Source organism: Neovison vison, chromosome 1 (genome assembly GCF_020171115.1).
Source record: "Neovison vison isolate M4711 chromosome 1, ASM_NN_V1, whole genome shotgun sequence".
Taxonomy (NCBI): Eukaryota; Metazoa; Chordata; class Mammalia; order Carnivora; family Mustelidae; genus Neogale; species Neogale vison.
Genome location: NC_058091.1, coordinates 181,773,892 through 181,799,437, shown reverse-complemented (window position 1 = coordinate 181,799,437; position 25,546 = coordinate 181,773,892). Strand labels below are relative to the sequence as shown.

The 25,546-nt window shown below is 44.3% G+C and overlaps 1 protein-coding gene across 1 annotated transcript in view; it reads left to right on the top strand.

Annotated features, from left to right (window-relative positions):
* Positions 1-456: 456 nt before the first annotated feature.
* The window catches only part of ALDH7A1 (aldehyde dehydrogenase 7 family member A1), a 46,821-nt gene continuing 21,731 nt past the window's right edge, over positions 457-25,546 (top strand). The window contains exons 1-9 of the mRNA XM_044264075.1: positions 457-678; positions 2,000-2,053; positions 2,613-2,678; positions 10,168-10,248; positions 10,577-10,700; positions 14,016-14,148; positions 16,474-16,518; positions 21,484-21,561; positions 24,388-24,485. Of these exons, the coding sequence (XP_044120010.1) occupies positions 487-678; positions 2,000-2,053; positions 2,613-2,678; positions 10,168-10,248; positions 10,577-10,700; positions 14,016-14,148; positions 16,474-16,518; positions 21,484-21,561; positions 24,388-24,485 (871 nt within the window). The 5' untranslated portion in view covers positions 457-486. The remainder of the gene's footprint in view (positions 679-1,999; positions 2,054-2,612; positions 2,679-10,167; positions 10,249-10,576; positions 10,701-14,015; positions 14,149-16,473; positions 16,519-21,483; positions 21,562-24,387; positions 24,486-25,546) is intronic.

The following is a 25,546-nucleotide window of genomic DNA, read 5'->3' as shown; positions in this document are numbered from 1 at the left end:
TCTCTCCCTCCACCAAGAAACCTTCTTTGGCTACTCCAGGTAGCAGCCACCTCACCACCTCCTGGGGGCTGGTTAGAACCGGCGCTTCTCAGACTCCAGGCCAGAGTCGCCGAATCAGAATGTGCACTTAATGTGATGGCCAGGTGATTCCATGCACGAGAAAGCCCAAGAAGCCCCGCTCTAAGCTAGGGTACTGTAGAACCAATATTTTGCTGAGGCTGCAGCCGCAATACGCCGCGTCTTGCACCAGATGGCAGCAGCTCGCCCACGTCCTCCTAGCGGCACCCCACTGTGCCAGGCAAGGGCGAGCCCCGCGCGCCTCCGGAAGACCCAGACTGGCCTCCGCCGAGGCGGCGGCGGCGGCGGCGGGAGCATGCTCCGGAGGGCGGGGCCCGGCCTGCCCAATGGTCTCCCCCGGGCAGGGGGCGGGGCGCTATTTTAGCCGCTCCCGCGGGGCGCGGGCGCGCCGCGCGTCCGGGGCTCAGTATGTGGCGCGTTCCTCGCCAGCTGTGTGTGCACTTTGCGAGGGGAAGCAGGCTCTCTGGTCCTTGGAATAGGCCTGCCGCCTTCATGTCCACTTTACTCATCAATCAGGCCCAGTACGCTTGGCTGAAGGAGCTCGGGCTCCGCGAGGAAAACGAGGGCGTATACAATGGAAGCTGGGGAGGCCGGGGAGAGGTATGCGGGTGTGCGGGAAATCTGTGCTGCCTCAGTGCGGTCTCTGACCAACCGGATCCCCCGACCCCCCCCCCCCGCATTTTCCACTCCCCACCCCCGCTGCCGTTGTGGGCGGTTGTACTGGGGGGCAAGTTTGGAAGCGACAGAGTAAACGTGTGCTTGTGTAGGGTGCCTTAAAAATGCGTTTAGATTATTAGGTCTTTGTGTGCTTTGGAGAAATCAGCGTCATTTTGGAGCTGGTCGAGCTTGAACTTCCACGCAGGCTTACAGCCCAAGAGTTCTCGATGTGTAGAGAGACAGGCCACACGCTTAGCATTGGGAAATTATCTCAGTTTTGTGCTTGACTCTGGCTCCACGGGTCGGCCTGTGTTTTGCCTTAGTTTTATACTGTCTTTTCTGAAATCCTTTGTTGGAGTTTGCAAGTCCGGATTTGCTGAAATCCTGTTAAAATTACTGGGCGCTGAGCTTCCTGGAGGACAGGATTTTAAGCATTTCTTTATTTCCAGAGCCAGGCACCATTAACTGGCCCTCAGTGAAAGCTCAATTAAGTTGATTAACAGAACATCATGGAAAGGTAAGGTTATTACCGCTCAGATTTTTTTTGAAAGCTGCATACAAAAGAAAGCTTTTACAAGATGTTACCAAAAAAACCCAAAAAGGAAATGTTACATAACATGCCACGAAGTTTTTCGAGTGTGATATAATGAACTTGCTTTGTTAGAGGGAACAGTTCTCATGGTTACCTGTGACTGTAGGAGATTCAGGTGCTTTTTTTAATTATCCTCTGAATCCCTTTCTGTTTTCACTTTGATCCTGTTTTTCCTGTGGCATGATACTAGGTTCCTGGATAAATTACTCTCCTGAAAATCTTTTAGATATGCCTTGACTTTTTTTTTTTTCTTACTAATCTCTGCCGTTTGTGTGGAGATAGGCTTTTTCCATATTTGTTCACTGTTGGTTCTTTGACCTTCTGACTAGGGCAGAGAAGAAGAGTAAGCAAATCTCGTCAGATTGGTCTGTTATTTGTGGAAAAAGAGGCGAAGTAACGGGTTACGTTAGACTGTTGCTTTTATACCGAGTGTTTAGGTGGCAAGGCTGAGTTTTGCAAAATGATTCTGCACGTTTAGGTCAAAAATGAAAAAGAGCTCTGTTAAGTGACCTATTTGTAGTAAAAGTTAATGTAAAACTTCCAAGTTTGGATATGGTATCTAAGTTCAGTTTCTTCTTTTCCTTACAACCCCCATTTGGTCTGTTCCCCCATTTTGGAAGGGATTACATTTTCTATCGATAGCATTCATCTTTTTGTTTGTTTTGTTTTAAGGTTATCACCACCTATTGTCCTGCTAACAATGAACCGATAGCAAGAGTCCGACAGGTAAGTTTTTTGGTTTTGCTTTTATTAATACAAACTGCCCATGGGGTATGTGCCAGTGATGAAGAGCAGTACGGAGTCTCACAGTCCAAGAATAAAGTGTTTCTTTTGCATAGGACATTGAAAAATATCTGAGAGAGACAGCCCACTCTTTGGGTTGGGGTGTCTCAGGAAAGGTGAAACAGAAAAGTTGTGTCTGTGGGGGGGTTCCATTTAAGGCCACGTTTCTGAATCACCACGTTTCTGAATCACCTGTTCTTGTGAAGTCTATGTTGGAGCCCATGGTTCTGAATTTCTGACATCTCAGGTGTTGTCCCCAGATGAGGTTAATGGACCTTGCCTCTAGAAGCAGTGTTTTAAAAAGTATAGCTAGATTCTAAGCTGTCTTACTGGGTTATCACAAGTGTTGGGAAGCGCAGACTGTGAAATTCATTTTAAGCTACAGATCTGAGGGTCACCTAGAGATACGCCAGTTCTTCTCCAGAAATCTTGGATGTTCTCAAAAGGGGAATCATCACTTCCCTTTGTTTTTCTCTTTGTCTCCCCCTAATTGGTAATTTAGGCTAGTGTGGCCGACTATGAAGAAACGGTGAAGAAAGCGAGGGAAGCATGGAGAGTCTGGGCAGAGGTGAGTGTGAAGGTCATAGCACGATGACCTCTGGTGACTGCAGGGAGATAAGAGAAAAATCTTCCAAGCAGTCGGTGCTCCATGCAGTGGGAGTTGCTCTGGGGCTGTGATAATCTCCCTCTGCTGCAGTCCCAGGATAGTGCCTTTTCTTTCTTTTTTTTTTTTTTTTTCCCCCCAAAGATTTTATTTATTCACTTGACAGAGAGAGAGATCATAAGCAGGCAGAGAGGCAGGCAGAGAGGGGGAAGCAGGCTCCCCGCTGAGCAGAGAGCCCAATGCGGGGCTCGATCTGCGGACCCTGAGATCTTGACCCGAGTTGAAAGCAGAGACTTAACCCACTGAGCCACCCAGGCGCCCCGATAGTGCCTTTTCTATATGTGCCTTCAGTAAATGGTGATTTTAAGTGGATTTAAAGTCTGTACTGAAGTAGCATATACCTCAGCTGTGAATACTATTTCCAATTGAAGTTTCTCAAGTTTCTCACTGGACAAAAAGAAAGGACCATCTGTTACAAACACCCTTTTTCCTGCTTCTCCCTACTCCTTCCAGACCGCTTCATGCAGGGGTGGGGGCTGGGGTGTGGGAGGGAGCATCTCTGCAGTTGGTTGATAGTCCCAATTCACAGGGCAGGGTCTTGAGTTCTGCGGTCTGGTCAAGCTGGTGGTTCCTCCTCCATCTATCTGTGATGTAGGAAAGAACAGTAGGGTTTGAAGCTGACAACCAAGAAAGAATTCTTGAGACGTCTTTGGTGCAAAAAGGTTGTTTTGTTAAAGCATGGGGAGGGGACTGGTGGGCAGAAAGCTGCACTGGGGTCATGAGGACTTTAGGTTGGAAGGGGATTAGGGAGACCGTAAGTCTCTAAGGAATTTTGGAAGCAAGGTTTCCAGGACCTTGAGGGGGCTAACTATTCTTAGCACAAAGTTATCTATTACCATCTAATAAAACCTTAGTCATGAGACCCTTCAGGTATATATCGGTGGGCCATATCTGCTTGGGGGATGGTTGCCAACACGTGTCTTGGAGGGTTTAGAGATAAAGGAATTTTCCAAAGGAATTTTTTTTTTTTTTAAGATTTTATTTATTTATTTGCCAGAGACAGAGGGAGAGAGAGCGAGTAAGTACAGGCAGACAAAGAGGCAGGCAGAGGCAGAGGGAGAAGCAGGCTCCCTGCCAAGCAAGGAGCCCGATGTGGGACTCGATCCCAGGACCCTGGGATCATGACCTGAGCCGAAGGCAGCTGCTTAACCCACTGAGCCACCCAGGCGTCCCTCCAAAGGAATTTTTATATGTTAAGGTAGACTTTCTCCTTCCTCTCCCCCACTCTGAATATCCCATTTGCCGTCCCCCCCACCTCCCCAAGATTATAGGCTTGAGGTCCTGGAAGGTTTAAGCCAGCACTACTGGGTAAATGAATTTCTTTCTGTGCGCTTTGTCTTGTAAATAGAGGAGACTGGGTCTGCCTGCCTCCTGGGGTTATGGTAAGGGTTAAATGAGTTAATCGTTGGAATTGCTTGTGGCAGGACCCTACCTTTGCAGACGTCTGCCTGAGCTACAAACACCACGTGCTGCTGGGTTTGGGATTGCTGAGCCACTGTTTTCTCTGAATCCAATGTTGCTAGGGTGACTTGGGGGAAGGGGCATGTTTTCCCAGAGAGCCCTGAGTTGGATGCCCCTTAGTTGTCAGGCAGGAGGCCGCCTCAGTGCAAAGCAGGAAAAACATATTTCCTGTACTTGAACCAAATCTGGCTGTAAGTTGGCGTAGGGTTCCATTATGCGCAATGAAAAATGTCCTTGAGCAGTAAAAGGCCACTTCCAAAAGCAAACGGTATGCTCAGTTCACCCTGCATAGAGAAAGGTACCCGGAGCAGTGTCATTAATTGTTTGCAAAATAATTTTGTTTTCTTTTTGATGTAAAAGTAATACGTATTTGAGGTACCTGGGTGGCTCAGTCTGTAAAGTGGCTACCTTCACCTCAGGTCATGATGGGGTAGGGTGGGGGAGGCGCTGGTGTCTCCCTGCTCTTCAGGGAGTCTGCTTCTCCCTCTGCTCCCCCCCCCCCACACCCTCATGCACTCTGTACCAAATAAATAAATACAATATTAAAAAAAGTAATACATCTTTACTAAAAATTGGATGAGACACTAAGATAATGACATTGTATCCTCTTAATTCGTCCTCTTCTATACAGAATAGTTTATTAGAGTTAGATTTTGTGCATTTCCTTCATCTTTACGTGTTTCATAGTTGTAATTATTATACAGGGCGTGTGTAAAATTTTTGACTTACGGTGGCACTGCATACCAGCCTAAGTTTACTGCGTAATTTTTAAAAAAACATTGGTTTCCTATATATAAGCTATTTACAGAAAAATTAACAGACTTCTTTTTGTGTGTGTGGGGGGCAATTTTAGGTTTATAGTATGAGAAGAAAGAATTTTTTTTTTTTTAAGATTTTATTTATTTATTTGACAGAGAGCGATCACAAGTAGGCAGAGAAACAGGCGGGAGGTGCGTTGGGGGGGCCGGGGAGCAGGCTTGCTGCTGAGCAGAGAGCCTGATATGGGCCTTGATCCCAGGACCCTGAAATCATGACCTGAGCCAAAGGCAGAGGCTTAACCCACTGAGCCACCCAGGTGCCCAAGAAAGAAGAATCTTGCTTTTCACTTCTGTGTACTGTATCTGGTCCAGTAATTGGCATAAAACAGATCACAGGAGAAAAACAATTTAATTTCTGGTGTGGATCGGGGAAGGGTGGCAGTGAGGAAAGATCCAAGACCCAGGGGCAGCCACACACCCAGGCTTCTGTGAATCCAGAGCTCTGGGGCTCCTTGTGGAGGAAGGCAGTTCACAGGAAGGTGAGAGGAGTAAATGTTTGGTACACAAATGTTTTTCCTGCCATGCAGCTAGGTATCTCCTTATCAAAGTGATCTCTGGTAATAACTTGCTCCTTGGCAGAGATCCCCTTTGTAATTCTTTCAGAAACTTAAGGGGGGGAAGAAAAAGGCTTTTCCCAAGTCTGGTGGACCTTGGTTGGCTTCAGCTCAAAATAATCCTCGTGCCAAAGTGGCACGTTTTGGCTCAGTCTGAGCCCTGTCACTGGAGTGATGAGTGGTAAATGGGGGTGGGGGGGCCCTCTACCTCCTTAGCGTACTTGGCATGTTTCCCTCTTACCACCATCTTATGTTAGTGCCATGTATTTGTTACAGTGGGAGAACCAGTGTTGATCAATTATTATTAATAATGTCCATAATTTGCGTTCGGATTCGCTGTTTGCATACACTGTTTGGAATGAAACATCTCTTAACATGTGTGTGTATTTACTCAGGCATGTATGATTCATGATCTTGCCTTTCCCAAAGTGGCTTTTAGGTTAGTCTTGGCTCTGCCCTAGAGCTGGCAGCTGATACTGTATTGGCCTTTCCTTAATAGGGTGCTATACTTTTTTGTTATGCTCTTTTCCTGTTGAGGCTTGCATTTGGCAGTCTGCTCTGCCTGAACAGTGCCCACCTCTGCACCTACCATGCTTTATCCTAGTTCTTGGACTCTTAGATCTCCTAGTAGAATGAGGTTGCTGAGTGGGAATGGCTTGTGCAGGATCATGGTGGAGTCAGTAGGGGATCCCACTTGTTAGAATTTGAGCTAAGCAATTGAGTTCAAAGTTGAGGAAGTGGCATAGCCTTACCTAACTGCCTCTGGGACTCCTGCCAGTGGAGCAGTTACTTAGAGGCTACTGGTGCCTCAGACAAGAACAGAGCAAAGCTCATTCCCTCCTGGTCTATGCACTTAACCCTCCAGGCTCCTTTCTGGCGTCAGGCTGCTTCTGCTTTGCCGTGATGGTTTCGGCTGGCCTTGTGTGTTTCAGTGAGTTCATTGGTGTTAGGCTTGCAGTTTTTCAGTGGGAGTGGTTTCCTTGAAGGCAAAAATAAAAACATATAGGAGGATCATTTATATACATAATTTCTTTCTCCTAACTACACCTGAGCACAGAGAACCTGGTCAGGAGTACTGGCTCTGTTGCTCTCATGAACTGGTTTCAGCCCAGAATGCCACTGTTAGGCTCCTCTGCATCCCCAGTGTGTCCTTTCCCCCTCCCATCTCTGGTGAGGAAGAGCCAGAGTGAGGACAGGCAACTGGTAATGAGCTATCTGTAAGGGCATAAAGGAGGACCACTTACGTGGAAGCTCTTTTATTACAGCGTGCAGAGATGAGGTGTCTTGTTGCCCATCTCAGGAGGGCATGAGGTTTTGAATGGCCTGTCACGCTGGGGCCAGTCAAGCTCACCTGGGAGGTGGGGCTGTCTTGTTGCCTACTCTGCCCTCATTTTCCTGTCCCCAGACCTAATCCTGGCTTTCTCAGCTCATATACTTTGTCCTGTCATTTGCGAGGATGGAACAAAAATGCAGAGGCCACATTTGAATGGTCTTGCATGGAATCTAGCCCAGAAGTTTTATGGGTGGTGATTCTGCTATATACCCAGGGTTGAGAATCTGTTAGTTACTGTCAGTTACCAAGTCTTGAATATTTTATATTACATTTATCTCTTTTGCTGTTTTTATAATTGAGACAAGTCACCATCTTTGTCTAACCTACTGGTCTCCCAGTGTGAATCTCTGATCTATTTTCTAGACCATAACTGGAGTGATTTTTTTTTGTTTGTTTGTTTAAATAAGCTCTAAGCCCAATGTGGAACTCAAACTCATGACCCCATGATCAAGAGTTGTATACTCTACAGACTGGCCCAGCAGGTGCTCCTGGAATGATATTTAGAAGGTGCTATAATTTCCCCCTACCATTTAATACTCTGCTGATTTTCCCACTATTTTTTGAAGCATCCTTTATAAGGTCCTTTGCACTATGGCCCCTAATTTTATCTCCTGGTTCCTTTAAACCTAAATTTTCAAAAAATCCTCCATATCCTCTCTTGACTTTTGGCCTCTGCATATGCTTCGTTTCCTGTTACCCATAATTTCCCTCTACTTTCTCTACCTCTTTACTTGGCAACCAGCAATCATGCTTGAGGTCTTAGATCCCTACTTTAAACTTCGTCGGAAAGCTGCCTTCTTCCCTGCTTGCTAACCCCAAGCAACACTCAGTTAACACTGCTAGGTTCTCTCCTTGTACAGTCTGGCTTCTCCAGAATAGCACTCACCACATGAGATTGAAATCACCTGTTTGTTGTTTCCACCACCCCATTGGGGTGTTGGTTCTAGTGGGCTTGAATTGTAGCTGTCTTCCTGGTGTCCCTGGGGAAGATCAGAATATCTGGCACATAGAAAGTGTGCAATAATTACTGGTTAGAGACCGAATAATATATACACAGAATATAATGTAAATGTGTATTAGCCATTTTGGGTTGATATTAACCAGTTCGCTGAACTTAGAAGCCTGTAGGCTAAATTCATTTGAAACATTAATGAGCCCACCCCATGTTCTAGAAAGTATGTAGATCTGTGCTGATTCATGTAGCATTGCAAATTTTGTTTATTGTTTTCAGAAGAGTTGTATGTATTGTAAAAATGGCAAATGCTGTAGACATAGAAAATATGGGGACTGGAAGTCTGTTAGCATCTCCTCCCCTCTCCCCCACCAAAAAAAATCCTATTCCCCAGAAATGACCATTAACATCTTAATGTATATTTCTTCAAATATAAGCGAAAGTTTAGTTATTGTGTATATTATTTTGCTATTTTCTGTTATCCTGTTAAAACTCTTGAAAGTTTTTCCTTATGAGTCTGTCTTCCTATTTGGAGAGTGTGAAGTGTTCAATTTTATAGCTGTTCCTATATTAACTAGTCATGTGTTGATGGACATTAGGGTGGTTGGTTTGTCTCCGCTAGAAGTGGCATTGTGGTTAAGTGTGGTACCTATCCCTCTGTACACTTAACGTGTATGCTTGGTATCTGGGAATGGAATTACGTAGTCAAAGGGGGGGAATGGTTTAAATGTTAGTAGGATGCCAGGTTACCTTCCGGAAAAGCTCTCTCCTGACCCGGTGATCTCTCTGGGAAGAAGAACACGAAGATGAACCCTGAATTCTGGGTCAGGCTCTGGGAGGCGGCAGCCTTTGAGCAGTGCTGTGATAGCCCTCTCTAAGAGCGGGTGTGGGCAGGCCCCAGCCTGGGGGAAGCCATCCTTACAGTTGCCTCTGAAGGAGAGGCTGAGTTAATTGGGAAGAGCTGGAGGGGAGAGAAGAAAGGAGTGGCGATCACAGTTGAGGAAGTCATGTCTCCATAGGTGAAGCACATCACAAACTTCACGTGACCCAGCCTGTACTCTTTGCCTCCATAAACCCCTGACACTTCTGTCTTGTCTCAGGAATTGTACTTCCATCCACCCAGCTGTTCAAGCCACAGACCTGGGCTCCATCCGTGGTTCTTGCACCCCCCTCATTTCCCACACCTATTCCATTAGGGTGTCCTGTCTGTTCTGTTTTCAGATGAATCCTGAGTCTGCTTTGTGTCCCTAGTTTTACAACTAAGTTACTGTAATCTTTGGTCTAGGGCACTAGAGTATGTTCTTAATTGGCCTCCCTACTTCTCTTTCCCCTCCAGTATATGCTCCACCTTTACCACATTGATTTTTTAAAAGATTCTCTTTATTTTATTTTATTTTTTTGAGAGAGAGAGAGTGGGGAGAGGAACAGAGGAAATAGGACAGGTAGACTCTGTGCTGAGTGCAGAGCCTGGCTCTGGGCTCATTCCCACGACTTGAGCCAAAATCAAGAGTTGGACATGGACACTTGGACGGTTAATTGAGCCACCCAGGTGCTCTCTGCATGGTGGTCTTATAAAAGGCAAAGCAGGGGCACCTGGCTTGCTCAGTCAGTAGGGCATGGAACTCTTGATCTTGGGGTATTGGGGTCTTGAGTGCAAGTCCCAGTTTGGGTGTAAAGCTTGCTTAATTAAAAAACAAATCTTTGGAGGGGAAGAAAAAGTGAAGCAAATCATTTCCTTAAAAACCATTAAAGATTTCCCATTGCACTTAGAGTAAGATTCAGTAAGATCATTAGTTCTGTGAATGCCTTGTTTATATTTTGCCCCAGTACCTGGAATGATGCCTGTCACGTAGTAAGTAGGTGCTCAGAAAATAGCGGATCATAATTTGAATGGGTTATGGAGTACTATCTTATTAGCTGAATCTAGGATTTGGGTATGCAGTCATTTTGACCTGTAAGAAGATGTCAGGGGGAATCCCAAAGGTTTATTGGTATTCAGGGTATTTTAAGCTTTTTAAGCATCATTGTTTTTAGTCTTATAATTTATCTCTGTTCTTGGCACAGACCCTTACTCTCCAAAAATCTATAATCTGGTTGATGTTTTCTGGGACTCTGGTATCTGTGTTAGGGATGTGCAATAATACTGTTTGGATGTGATCAGAAAGTCATCTGATGGGTTTGTATTTAGTTCCTTTAGAGCATGTTTTTCTAATACTGTGTTACAGACACCAGTTTACATGTTGAATCAGATGCTAAGATTCTGTTCTCTTCTTAGGTTCCTGCTCCGAAGCGAGGAGAAATAGTAAGACAGATTGGGGATGCTTTGCGGGAGAAGATCCAAAAACTAGGAAGTTTGGTAAAGTATTTTCATAGTAAATAGACATTCCTTTGAGTTGGGGATTACGGCTGTTGAGTGTTTTTGTTTAAGATTTTAGGATTGTGATGCTTAAGGGGGTCAGTTCATACATACAAAAAATGTCTTTAGAGGAAAGATGAACAAGATGAACAGGGAAGAGTAAAGAAAATTCATGGGTTTTTAAATTAAGATAATAACAGACTTTATGAAGTTTTTATTTTGACAAAATAGACAAGAAATGCCATTTGCTTCCCCCTGCCCCCTCCCACCCCATAAATTTAGTATTTAAAACATGAATTGTGTTGTAAGCATGCTTCTTGGCTTTTAGGTGTCACTGGAGATGGGGAAAATCTTAGTGGAAGGTGTGGGAGAAGTTCAAGAGTACGTGGATATTTGTGATTATGCTGTTGGATTATCACGGATGATTGGAGGACCCATCTTGCCTTCTGAAAGTAAGCAATGAAGTCAGTTAAACTTAGAGTTCTGTGCTCTTAGACCATACTCCAAAAAATGCTCTGGCTATGACTAGTTTGCAGAAGAAGAATTGTATGTAGCATGTAAACATATGAAAATGTCTTTAATCTCTGTACTCACAAATGTAAAATAGGTGAAAATATCAGATCAAGATCCTTGTTAAAATTTTGTGTTTTTAAAGCCAAAACTCCGTTTTGGGAAGTCTGTAGGTGAGATAGCCACTCTTTCATGGGGACTTTTGGCAACATGAATCACCAGTCCATAACAAAAACAATTTGAAAATAAATCCGAAGGGCCCAAGGTTTAATACCAGATTCAAGACTCTAATTTGAGTAAATATTCAATATGAAATATGACAAAGGTTTGTATATAAAGGTGTTCGCTGTAGTATCACTAGGAAAAATCTGAAATGACCTAAATCCTGTATCATATGACAAATGTTAAGCTAATTTTGATAGTCTAGTAACATATTTTGAAAGTCATACTTAATGGAGATTGCTCTCCCCTAATCCCACACTTTAGGTTTTTTTTTTCTTTCTTAAAGATTTTATGTACTTGATGGAGCACAAGCAGGGGGAGTGGAAGAGGGAGAGGCAGTGGGAGAAGCAGGCTCCTCACTGAGCAAGGAGCCCGATGTAGGGCTCGATCCCAGGATCCCGGGATCATGACCTGAGCCAAAGGCAGATGCTTAATTGACTGAGCCACCCAGGTGTCCCAGGAATATGTTTTTTTAAAGAGCAAATTTTCCTGTTTTTCTTGGCGTATTTGGTAAATTTCCTATTGGTGGAAAAAATTGGGAGGTTTTTGTTTGTTTGTTTGTTTTTGTTTTTTTACTGTCCTTAATTAGGTATATAGCAGTGATTCCCATTAGCCAAGATGCATTTTATGTTTTATGTTACGGATCATTTTATTTTTCTTAATATTTATTTATTTGAAGGAGAAAGAGAGCATAAGTGGGGAGGAGGGAGGGAGCGAGAGGGAGCGAGAGGGAGAAGCAGGTTCCCCAGTGAGCAGGAAACCCCATGTGGGGTTCCATCCCAGGACCCTGGGATCATGATCTGAGCCAAAAGCAGATGTCCAGCTGACTAAGCCACCCAGATGCCGCATTACTGATAATTTCCAATAGGCTTTTCGAGTTAAAAAAGTAAATTGTCAGTTTGGAGAAGCATATGTATGCAAACAAGGAATTTCTTTGATGTATTTCCTGAGATGTCTGCCTCACCAATTAAAATATTTTTCAGTTGTAGGCACATTTTTTTTTTTTAAAGATTTTATTTATTTATTTGTCAGAGAGAGCATAAGCAGGCAGAGTGGCAAGCAGAGGCAGAGAGAGAAGCAGACTCCCAGTTGAGCAAGGAGCCTGATGTGGGACTTGAACCCAGGACCCTGGGATCATGATCTGAGCCAAAGGCAGAGGCTTAATGACTGAGCCACCCAGGCGCCCCTGTAGGCACATTTTTTAGAAAAGTAGGTTATTAGTCTGTCTATGTAGAGGCTTTTGGGCGACTTTAATTTCATTAATGTAGTAAATGCTTACTGAGTGTGCACCAGGTACCAGGTGAACTGATAGTGATACTTGATCAAGTCAGGCATTATTACCCTTGTCCTGAAGGGATTGATTGATTGAGCAAGTGAGTGTGCATAGTAGTGAGGCAGGGTTTAGGGGGACAGGGAGTGAGAGAATCTTAAGCAGACTCCATGCCCAGCACAGACCCCACACGGGGCTCGATCTCATGACCCTGAGGGCTTGACCTGAGTTGAAATCAAGTCAGAGCCTTAAGCAACTGAGTCACCCAGGCACCCTGTCCTGAAAGAGTTTAAAGCTTAAAGATACCTGACATTTTAGAGTGGGAGGGAAGTGGGAGACAAGTAATGGTGGATAATTGTAAAAGTGCATGGTGGGTACTGTGATGGGGTGCAGGGGAGGGTGGTGACCCTGAGCCAGCCTTGTGAGGCAATCAGGAAACGCCCCTAGGAGAGACAGTAATCCAAGATCAGGCCTCAAGGCCGAGAGGGGTAGAGTGCTGGGGCAGGGGTGCTCTGACCTTGGGAAGAAGTCTGCTAGTTAACATGAGAGGACCTGGCTTATGTGGGTAGCTGCCTTGCTTCGGTGTAGCTTGAGGGCACCGTGTGAGGGGAGAGACCTGTCCTGGTCAGGAGCTCGGACTTTGTCCTGAGGGCACCTGCAGTAGCCATCCAGACACCACAGGCTTGTAAGCAGAGGACAGAGGGCATCAGGGCTGCGCTAGCCTTCCTGGGGAGGACGACAACGAGGGGAGGGGCCAGGAAGAGGCTGTGTCAGTACATCATTTCCAGGGGGATTGAGCTCAACTAAAGGAGGGTCAGGGAGGCAGGATAGCTACTGCTGGGTTCCATGTTCTTCAGTGAATTTGGCCACAAAGATGGACAGCTGGGAGCCCCACCTTCCTAGTTGGTCTGTGGTTTTAACTCAGTTTGTGACCTTTCTTGCTTCAGTTCACTGCTCTGGCTTCCTTTGATTAAAATATACTGCTTGGGGCACCTGGGTGGCTCAGTTGGTGAGTGACTGCCTTCGGCTCAGGTCATGATCTCCGGGTCCTGGGACTGAGCCCAGCATCAGGCTCCCTGCTCAGTGGGGAGCCTGCTTCTCCCTCTGCCTTTCCCTTTGCTTGTGTTCCTGCTCTAGCTATCTCTCTCTGTTAAATGAATAAATCTTAAAAGAAAAAATACACCCTTTGTGGGACTGTGGGTGACAGTATATTTAAAATTTGTATATAGAATACATATATTTCTTTGTATTTATCATTTATCATGATAATGATAATGAGTTCATTTCTCATGAACTCAGACTTGTGCACTTCATTCATTTATTCTTAGAGCTGTTCTTTTTTTCATATAAATAAGCCACCTTTTCTCTCTTTGAAGAGGTTAGCCGAGGACTTGACAGACAATGTAAAGAACAGGAATCACAGCTCTGGGGTCGTGCCCTTGGCATTCACATCCCCCAGGGCACCTCTCATCACCTCTTGGTGTTTTCTTTGTCTTTCAGAGGGTGCTGATGCTGCCTGTTCCATACAGAGATCCTATAAGATCAGAGGCACAAGATCAGTACCCTTTATAACCTAGTGTAGTAACAACAGCTTTATTGTATGGTAATTAATGTACCTGTGTAAAGTGAGCCACTGTAAGGCCCCGGGAGTCCCGCCCTGGGTCTGGTGCACCTTCTTTCTCATAATGAAAGATTTCAGACTCTTAGTACCATCAAATGCATTAAGATACTAGCTTAAGTGTTCTGCCCCATGCTGTGTCCCCAGGACCTGGCCACGCCCTCATTGAACAGTGGAATCCTGTAGGCCTGGTTGGGATCATCACTGCATTCAACTTCCCTGTGGCAGTATATGGCTGGAACAATGCCATCGCAATGATCTGTGGGAATGTCTGCCTTTGGTAAGATCTCACTTTCTTAAGTGGTAGTAAGATGATAAAAGTAGCTGTTTTCAGGGACTGCCTTGTAAGGACCTATTTAGAAACTGTCCCTGCTCCCCTTCCCCCAGGGGATTTACTTGGAGACAAGTCCCTGAAACCAGCTTCAGGTAACAAAGCCCAGGTACAAAGGTGGGTCAGGCCAGGTGGAGATATCCGATCAGTGGGGGGGTAGGGAGGGGCGGGGATTGCATACTGTCTCCCTGGTTACCAAGGAATATGGGCCCCGCCTTTTGGGTGCCAATCCCAATCAAAGTGTAATAGGCTGCTTCAAATGTCTACTAGGGTAAATTGTAACTCATTTGGTCACCTAGCATCACTGTGGAGTTTCCTATGTGTGTTACAATCTCATTGGCTACCTGTGCGTGGCCAGGCCCGACCGCATGGCCTTTGCCCTTAAAAACTAGTCTGTGAAACAGAGAAGGGTCGCCCTCTCTTGTGAGAGGTGCGGCCCCGAACCTTCGGTTAGTTCTTAATGCTTGGCATGAAATAAAGCTTTGCTTGACCTTGGCTTTGTATCAATCTCGCTCCTTTAATCGTGGACCCATTACTGGGGCATAACAACCTGAAGGATTTTAAATGTATTGAAATGCTTTCTAATATCCTACTCTTTAATGGACATATAAGTCACACCTGCTAATTGTATGGTGCTGATTTTTTTATTACCGCGTATTTTGCCATTGGTAACAATACTTTTTTTGCCTTACTTTTTTTGGCAAATGGCTTGTCCCCACTCTTGCTTCCAGCTCTTTCCACCCCAAGTGGATATACTGTAAGAGTTAGTTACAGGCTCTACAGGTTTATGGGCTCAGTCCTCCTCAAGGCTTAGATGTAAGCCACAAGTGTCCCAGGTCACCCAGGACATCTGCAGTTCTGGCCAGTCTTGTATAAATTAGGAGGTACCCGTGAATCCTCAGTTGCATTAATTCACTAGAATGACCCACGGAGCTCAAGAAAATGCTCTATTTAATGATGATTACAGTTTGATTTTAAAAGTCTCATCCTCTACCGACTGAGCTAGCCAGACACTTGATTATAGTTTGATTTTAAAGGATACACCTAGGGTAAGGTGTAGAAAGGTCCCAGATGCAGAGCTTCTGTGCCTCCTCCCAGTTGAGCTGGGGCACGGCACCCTACCTACCAAGGAGCCACACTGATCTTTGGTGTCTGCAGTTTCTCTTGGGGGTTCCTTACGAAGGCACAGTTGATTAAATCGTTGGCCATGTGTTTGGACTTTCTCAGCCCTCCTCCCGTCCCCATAGATGGAGTTCTGGAGGGCCGATAGTTCGATCACGGCCTTGGATGTTATGGTGACCAGTGACCAGCCCCCATTGCATCCCTGTCTAGCACTCCCCCTCCCCAAATCACCTTGTTAACATAACTCTCTGTTAGCATAACACATACTCTGGGGGTTATTCCAGAGGATTCTGTTACACTTTCAGAAACTGGGAAGAAAGACCTGGATGTAGCCTTTATACCACCCTCTAAGAATAAAACTATGTTAAAAAGTTGGAGAAGAAAAGAACTTGGGAAGAGTCACAACCTTCCTCGTGAAATTTTGACTTTTTTCCCCTCCTTTCCATAAAAATTTCATAGTGAATTCCCAAGTGATTCTTCGGTCCTTGGCCAGTGTTCCCATTGATATGTTAACTTTTACAACTTCATAAAATATGTGATAGTAGAAGTTAGTTGGGAAATGCCTATTTGCAGATGGCAAAACACTTTCCTGTTTTTAGCTTCCATGGTGAGGTCAGGAAAGCCCAGAGAGTTGTCTTGGCCTGCTTGGCATCTGTCTCACTAGTTACTTACTTAACTGTAGTGTTGTGTTCGGTTGACTATATTCACAGACCGTCTACAAAAGCCAGGCATCGCTGGGATATTAATGATTTGACACCATCTTGCCAAAGAGCCCCACGCTTTCCGGTGTTTGAGTCCATAAAGACTAGTTGTATGGTTTTTCTCAGCTCTGCGTGCCTTCTGGGGAACTTCTGAAGTTCATGTTGATAGAGTTCCATTTCCATAATTGACAAAGGTTAATATAACAGTCCCTGTGTTCAGTGCAGCGGACAGGTTCAGAATTGCCATTTTATGTTTCTTGAAGTTTTATAGTCCCTTGGGTCCCAGAGACACAAAGCTGAAGAAGGACAGATTTTTATTTCAGTTATCAGGTTCTGTGGTCTGATTGGGACAGAATTTGTCACACAGACTTTTGGTTCTGCTTGACAGTAAAAGGTATTTATGATTTCCACCAAATTAAGTTGCATTTTTCATTTTTTTAACCCTCTCAAGGAAAGGAGCTCCAACAACTTCGCTCATTAGTGTAGCTGTCACAAAGTAAGTATGTGTGGCTTGCTTTTTCCTGAGTGTTGCATAATCTCAAAGGGTGGCACTTATTTTTATTTATTTATTTATTTTAAAAAAAATTTAAAGAATTTATTTATTTATTTGACAGACTGAGATCACAAGTAGGCAGAGAGGCAGGCGGGTGGGGGGGCAGGCTCCCTACTGAGCAGAGAGCTGGATGCGGGACTTGATCCCAGGACCCCGAGATCACAACCAGAGCTGAAGGCAGAGACCTTAACCCACTGAGCCACCCAGGTGCCCGGGTGGCACTGATTTTTAATTCAGTGGAAGAGTCACATTTACTTAAGCAGGAAATTTGTATAACCTCTTTCTCCTTTGATTGTAATAACATTTTGGTAATCATTTTACAGTATATAGAGCTCTTTCATAGCTCTTTGGAAACATGCCAAATATTGATTAACGTACTGAAGCTGAGCTCTTAGCAAACCTTACGTCACTTGGGAAATACAAACAAATCCAGTGGAAAGGAAGTCGTGCAATTTAGGAGCGGTATTTAGTAACTGCTGAACATGTTCATGGTTTTTGATTTCTACCCAGCTAATACTTTATTGCTTTTGTTTAATAAGTGATTAGCAAAATAGAAATGATAATACTGTTCTATTGATACTTACAGTGTCTAAAATGTATTTCATCTTTGGATTACTCTTTTTTTTTTTTTTTACTCATTTTTGAGAACTTGACAATTCTGGTTAGGTCATAAAATTAGTGTTACTAATCTGTCATTGTGGAATTTGGAGACTGTATAGAAGAGGATGCCTTCCCATGTAGAGTGGTAGTTGTTGACTGTCCCTCATGTTCCATTGGTTGCATGGTCTGCCTTCTCTGATAGAAGGATTGCTCGGAGAAAGCATGTGGAGTTTCTGTGGAAGAGGGTCCTTAATGTGAAAAGTTCACTTAGGGACAGCGGTTTAGGAATTGAAACGTGGGCTGAAAAAGAGAGTAGTGTGTGTGTTAGTATTTACTTGAAAGGAATGTGTGGTGATATTGAGGAAACTTCATCCTCCAAGGCAAAATAATTAAATTGAGTAATTAAATAATTATTGGCTTACCATAATTAAAATTCAATTGTAATTATACTTAAATTATAATTAAGTATTATAGACAGTGATAATCTGTAAAATAAACGAGACAGAACATATCTATAAAAATGATGAGGTTCCCAGGCAGTTTTTTAGTTTTTTGGGGTTTTTTGGTTTGGTTTTTGTTGTTGGGTTTTTTGTTTTGGGGTTTTGTTTTGTTTTCTGTGTAAAAATTTGGATTTATTAAAGCACAGCGATAGGACCTGCGGACAGAAAGAGCTGCCTCCCAGGGAGTTTAAAAAAAAAAAACCCAAGACAGTTCTCTCAACATAGTGAACCAGACTTGCCAGTTGTTATTAAGCAGCTGGTTTAAAATACATATTTTGATAGTAGTTTCAAATGTTCTAGGTGATTGCTGTTTTGAGCTTATTTATGTATTTGCTCTAAACAGACTGAAGGATTTGAAATGTTCATAGGGGAACATGGCCTGTTCTTGACATAATTGAGGGTGTTACCTGTTTTTGTCACAGAAGACAGTAAGTAAAATGATGCTAGGTTTTGCTGGAATTCACCAAGGGTGCCGTAATGTTCTTATAAATTGAGTAGTTCTTATAAATTGAGCTAAACGTTCAGATTTATATATGACAAGGCCACGCGTTGCCCCTGTTTCTCTTCAGAAGGATGTTGGAAAGGTCCTAGTTTGCCGGGAGGATAACATCCAGTATTTCTTTTCATTCTGTGTCTCTGTAGCAGCTCATGCAGGAGTAGGGAGATGAGAGTTGCTTTGGACAGATTTGGGGCGGGCGGGGGGCTGGTATAAAAGCCTCCTGACTCTCAGGATCCAAAATGTCTTGGAACAGTTCCTTAGGCAGAGCTCTTAGCTACCCACAAGGGACATGAAAATCCAAGAGTCCCTGTGCTCAGGGACGACCAAAACGCGTGAGGTTCACATTTCCAGGTTTCAGCGTTGACCAGCTCAGGGGTCATTTCTCGCATAAGTCATGATGTGTCTCTGTAGACTTGTTGATAACTCCAACATTTACCAGGCAACCAGGGTGGGAGAATGAGAGAGTTAATCCAGTGTCAGGGGCTCATGCAGTACAGGAAAGGGTTTGGTGAGCTCCTAGGCACAAACCAGAATCCCCACCCTTGAAGAATAGTGTGTCTCCTTGTGCAGATGGTAGATACACCCTCAGTCCCTGGAAGAAATTGTACAACCTGATGCTTGGTCACAGACATGACAGCTACACCTGAGATCCTTGATGGACAGGAAAAAAGAAAACCGATAAAAAGGACATATTGGGGGACAACTGGAGAATATAACAACAGTATGTTTTTCATGGAAGTAGGTATAGAATTTGGACTTTCATTTTTTTAAAGGTTTTGTTTATTTATATGACAGAGATCACAAGTAGGCAAGAGAGGCAGATAGAGAAAGTGGGGGGAAACAGGGTCCCCGCCGAGCAGAGCCCGATGTGGGGCTCGATCCTAGGACCCTGAGATCATAACCTGAGTGGAAGGCAGAGGCTTAATCCACTGAGCCACCCAGGTGCCCCTGGACTTTTTTTTTTTTTTTAATTTAGGAAGTGGCTAGAAAGTTAGGGTGATGGATGAAAAGAGCCTTGGCTGTCTTTGGGCCTGAGTGCCCTAGGATGCTCAGTGAATGAAGGAACTCAGCATCAGAGAAACCAGGATCACTGGAGCCCTTTTTTACATCCCATTGTGGCACTGAACTGTATTTATGATCTTAACTTGAATCATGTTAAGTTGTAGGATAATGTTTTAGAAAACGCTCTATTGGCCCACAGTGCTCTAAAGTGGAGGATGCTGATGCTTCTGTACTCAAGGATTTGGTGCGACACCAGTGGACACTAGTCTCGAATTTGCTTAGATTCTGCTGGCAGGTCCAGCTCCCTCTGCCCTGTCTTCTTAGCAGCACTAAGTTTGGGGCCTCTTCCCCATTTCATCCTTGATACTTCCCTGGCTGGTGTCTTTTTGCAGAGATGGGTTGAACTTCTCATTTGCTGGTGGGAACTACCTTTCCTTTTCTTCATTTTTCTAGGTTATAGTCCTTACTCCTTTCTATTCCTTTCCTTCATTTTAATGGACCTGGGGCAAGAGACCAAACAAATGCCCTCCGACCAGTTTCTCATCTTGAACCCAGCCATATGTCATAGTTGGGCAGAAAATCTTTGAAAACAGGGCACATCAGTGGTTCAGTTGGTTAAGCATCTGCCTTTGGCTCATATCTCAGGGTCCTGGGATCAAGTCCCACATCGTGCTCCCTGCTCAGTGGGGAGTCTGCTTGTCCCTCTCCGTGTGCCTGGTGCTCTCCCTACTTCGTGCACTCTCTCTCTCTCTGTCAAATAAGTAAAATCTTTATTATTTATTTACTTATTTATTTGGGGAAATAAACTCTTTAAAAAAAAAAGAAAGAAAAAAAATCTTTGAAAACAATGAACACTTGAACTACCTGGCCAGTGTTTTGTATCTTTTATTTTTTTGCTGTATTTTTCTTCTTTCTTTCTTTATTTTTTTTTTTTTTAAAGATTTTATTTATTTGAGAGAGAGAGAGATCACTAGTAGGTAGAGAGAGAGGGGGAAGCAGGCTCCCTGCTGAGCAGAGAGCCTGATGTGGGTCTCGATCCCAGGACCCTGAGATCATGCCCAGGGCAGAGGCTTAACTCACTGAGCCACCCCAGGCACCCTCTTTTTTCTTTTTTTTAAGAGGGAGGGAGAGAGAGAGGTCAGGGCGGAGGGAGTAACAGAGAGAGGGAGAGGGACAATCTTAATGCCGGGATGAATCTGCTGACCCTGGGATGATAACCCAAGCTGAAGTCAGAACTCAAGACACTTAGGGGACCTGGATGGCTCAGTCTGTTAGGCATTTGCCTTGGGCTCAGGTCATGATCTCAGGGTCCTGGGATTGAGCCTCCAGTTGGGCTCCCTGCTCATCGAGGAACCTGCTTCTTCCTCTGCCTCTGCCCCTCACCTCGCTGGTGCGCTCACTTGCTCACGCTCTCTTTCTCTCTCTAAAATAAAGATTTTTTTTTTTCTTAATTATTTGACAGAGATCGCAAGCAGGCAGAGAGAGAGGGGGGAAAGCAGGCTCCCCGCTGAGCGGAGAGCCCGATGTGGCGCTCGATCCCAGGACCCCAGGATCATGACCCGAGCTGAAGGCAGAAGCTTAACCCACTGAGCCACCCAGGTGCTCCTAAAATAATCTTTTTTAAAAGAAGAAACCTAATGGACTGAGCCACCCAGGTGCTCCATGTATTTTTCTTCTTAAGATTTTAGGGGAAAATAAGTCGTGCTTTTAAGGTGTTAGAAATCCTTGTGTCTGATATGTCAGGTGAAATCCAGGCCTATGTGTTTGGGACTCGGGCTAAGGGGTAAAAAGAGTTCAAACAGGAAAGTCAGGCGGTGCAAAATTATTCTAGTTTTAAAAAAACTATTAGAGGGGCACCTGAGTGGCTTAGTGGGTTAAAGCCTCTGCCTTCGGCTCAGGTCATGGTCCCAGGGTCCTGGGATCGAGCCTCGCATTGGGCTCTCTGCTCGGCAGGGAGCCTGCTTTCCCCCTCTTTCTCTGTCCGCCTCTCTGCCTACTTGTGATCTCTGTAAATAAACAAACAAACAAACAAACTATTAGAAACTAAGTTGTTGGGGTGCCTGGATGGCTCAGTGGGTTAAACTTCTGCCTTTGGCTTAGGACATGATCTCAGGGTCCTAGGATCAAGCCCCACAGCCGGCTCCCTGCTCAGCAGGGAGCCTGCTTCCCCTCTACCCTGCCTGCCTCTATGTCTACTTTTGATCTCTCTGTCAAGTAGATAAATAAAATCTTAAAAAGAGAAAGAAAGAAAGAAAGAAAGACAAACTAAATTGTTCCCTTTCTCCATAATTGTTTTTCTATTTCTAGAATAATAGCCAAGGTTCTGGAGGATAATCAGCTGCCTGGTGCGATCTGTTCCTTGACCTGCGGTGGAGCAGACATCGGGTAAGTCATTGGACCCAGAGCAGCTTTTTGTTGAAGGGCTTCAGGTCCATTGGTTAGAATCTTCTTTATTAGAGTAATGAAACCCAGGACAGCTGAGGAGGAGGGAGGGGTTTTGGGGTATCATTGTTATCTTGTACCTTATTGGGCTTTGCCTTTGTTAGGACATAGCCTTTGTTGGAGGATGAATAAGATTATCTTTTTAATTGCTCAGAGCTAGTTTTGTGAGATGTTTATAGTCTAAAATAAGAAACTCCCGGGGTACCTGGGTGATTCAGTCTGTTAAGCATCTGCCTTCCATTTGGGGTGGTGATCCCAGAGTCCTGGGATGGAGCCCCATGTTGGGCTTCTTGGTCAGCAGGGAGCCTGCTTCTCCCTCTGCCTCTGTCTGCCACTCCCCCTGCTTGTGCTCTCTTTCTCTTGCTAGTTCTCTCTCTGTGTCAAATAGAGTCTTTAAAATAAAAAAATAAAAAAAGAAAAAGAAAAACTCCTGTAACATTGAGAAGTCTATGGCTTTCTGCCAGTTAGTTCATAGAGGTGCTTACTTAGAAAAACCAAAGCTGTGGAATTGGAGTCTGGTGTATCCCTCAACTGAGAACCTGTCCTGTTGTCTAGGTTCTTCAGCTGACCAATAAAAGGGACTTCTGGGAATGTAGCCTCTTTTTAAAAATGTATTGTTTTTAGAAAATTGCTGTATAATTCACATACTGTAGAATTCGCTCTTTAAAAAGGTACAGTTGAGGGGTTTTTAGAAGATTCACATTGTTGTGCAACCATTACCGTTATGGTTTTTAGAACATTTTCATTAGACCAAAAAGGAATCTCATTCTCATTAGCAGTCACTTGGCATCCCCTCTACTCCCCCACAAACACTTCTCTACTCTGTCTCTGTACGTGTGCCTTTCGGGAACCTTTTGTGTAAGTGGAATACTACAACATGCAGGCTTTGTGGTTTCTTTAACTCAGCATCCTATCAGAGCCTTTTCCTAAGCCGGGAGCTGTAATTGCCCTGATCCGTGATGAAAGCCGAAGTTACTACTGCTGGCTTAGATGTTGATTAGGTGTGTTTTCCCCAGAGGCCCCTGGGAGTCGGGCCTTACAGCCCGCACTGGCTTGGGTGAAACATTGGTCTCCCTCCTTCACTTACTGTACTGCTCCACTTGCCCATTTCAGAAAGGAATAAATAATACATTCGTCTTTTGATGAGAATGAGAGAATAGCAGGAAATACAACTTACACATGTAGAGTACCTAGTGAAATATTATCTACATGTCGTTTATAACATTACAACATTTGTGCTCTTTGAGCATCCATCCTTCATATTGGTCTTGGACTGGCTCAGAGGGAGGAGTGTTTGCAGGCATGCATTACGTAACAGCTACTTGTGCATTAGGTAACGGTACTTAAGAGTATCAGTGCTAAGGTTTGCTGAACCTGGGGACATCTCTGTGTGTAATCCCATCAAGCAGTTCTAGCCTTACAGTTTATCTCTTGCGCTGGTTGATCTGCTAGTCTGCTACCAAGCCCTTTGGAGCCCTGAACCAAGAGCCAAGAGATTTGCATCTGTAGTGTCTGGTCTATATTTCTTAGAGATAACTGGAAATCCTAGCACAGTCTTCATTAAGTGGGCTTCCATGAGAGATATTTAAGATGTTTCCCTGTAGTCTTCAGACTTTTAATTCTTTTTTTCCTTAAGATTTTATTTATTTGACAGCACAAGCGAGGTTAGCACCTGGCAGAAGGAGAGGGACAAATTCCCTGCTGAGCAGAGCTGGACACAGGGCTCTATCCCAAGACCCTGGGATCATGACCCTAGCATCTTCCAAAGGCAGGTGCTTAACCAGCTAAGCTACCCAGGTGTCCCTCAGACTTTTAATTTTTTTTTTTTTAAGATTTTATTTATTTATTTGAGAGAGAGAGAGAATGAGAGAAAGAAAACATGAAAGGGAAGAGGTCGGAGGGAGAAATAGACTCCCTGTCGAGCAGGGAGCTGGACATGGGACTCGATTCTGGGACTCCAGGATCATGACCTGAGCTGAAGGCAGTTGTCCAACCAACTGAGCCACCTAGGTGCCCCCAGACTGTTAATTTTTTTTTTTTTAAGATTTTATTTATTTGACAGACAGAGATCACAAGTAGGCAGAGAGGCAGGCAGAGAGAGAGGAGGAAGCAGGCTCCCTGCCGAGCAGAGAGCCCGATTGCTGGGCTCGATCCCAGGAGCCTGGGATCATGACCTGAGCTGAATGCAGAGGCTTCAACCCACTGAGCCACCCAGGCGCCCCAGAATTTTAATTCTTAAAAGAATTAATAGTTTAGGAGTCTGCCACGTAATTGGGATGCTCATAGAGGAAATGCTAAGGTTACAGTGTATATCATCCTTTTTAAAAAAAAATATTTGAGAGAGCACTCAAGAGTGAGTGGGAGGAGGGACAGAGGAGAGAGAATCCTGAAGCAGGCATCTTGCTGGGTGTGGAGCCCAATGTGGGACTCTGAGATCATGACCTGAGCTGAAACCAAGAGTCGGCAGTTTAACGAACTGAGCCACTCAGGCGCCCCAGGACTTTGATCCTTAACAATGTGCTCAAGGTGATTTTCGTTTATTGAGAGCTCCCAAATCAGATTAGCCTGTTGGACTGTATGGTTTTGCTTGTGAAAATCTAGTTCATTTTCATGAAGACCTTCCTTTGCACTCTTGGGATAGACTGACGTGTATCTTTGACTGAGAGCCATTCTGTGGTGAGGAATCATGTCAGTTCTCTGGATTGGTGCGAGTAGGTGGTGCCGTTGCTGGACTTCTGTGCCTGGGTGACCTTGTTTGTTCCCTTGCAGCACAGCAATGGCCAAAGATGAGCGGGTGAACCTGCTGTCCTTCACCGGGAGCACACAGGTGGGAAAACAGGTGGCCCTTATGGTGCAGGAGAGGTTTGGTAAGTGTTGACTTTCTCATGAGCAGTGTGATGGATAGGGAATCTCAAAGTTGGGTTTTTTTCTTGGATTGTTTCTATGGGGACACCAGCCATGTTTATTTGACTGTCCAAGTAAAAGAGAAGGGATACAGATATCAATGGGGAGATGGCACGTTTAAGAACGTAATTTGGAAAAGCGTGTCGTTTTCCCCCTAAATGACCAGAGCGAAATCCTATCAAATACATTTCTTGATTTCTGTCAGAAGTGTTTGGCAAACTAAAAACAGAAAAGTCATACATTAAATAGGTGTAGGGATTGACAGGACATGGAGTGAATTTAGGAATGGAAATCTTAAGTCTGTTCTCCTTTACATTTTACGTATATACAACTGACGAGTTGTATACAGAGTGTTCTGTGCTCCACTGGACAGCTTCTTAGAGTTACGTTTTCAAGAATAATAGTGACTTTCAATTTTTGGTGGTTTTGCTGAATTTTGACAAACCCTAGCCTAAAATGAGGCTTGACTACTAAATCTGCCAGTTGTTTTGCTATAAAGGCATTGCTTTTACTTATTTTCCCCATCCTGAAGGTGTGGCTTTTTTTTTGTTTGTTTGTTTGTTTGTTTTTCCAATTTATTTATTTTCAGAAAAACAGTATTCATTATTTTTTCACCACACCCAGTACTCCATGCAAGCTGTGTCCTCTATAATACCCACCACCTGGTACCCCAACCTCCCACCCCCCCCGCCACTTCAAATTCCTCAGATTGTTTTTCAGAGTCCATAGTCTCTCATGGTTCACCTCCCCTTCCAATTTACCCAAAAGCACATACCCTCCCCTGTTTTGTTTTGTTTTTTTAAAGTAGGCTCCCCTCCCAGCATGGAGCCCAGTGCAGGGCTTAAACTCAAGACCATAAGATCAAGAGTCAGATACTTAACTGTCAGAGCCACCCAGGCACCCCAGGGTGTTGCTTTTAAACAGGAGACTTACAGACCATTAGGGCTAAGAAGTAAGGTTAGGTTGCAGGATACAAGATCACTATACAGAAATCACTTGTATTTCTATACCTCAACAGTGAACA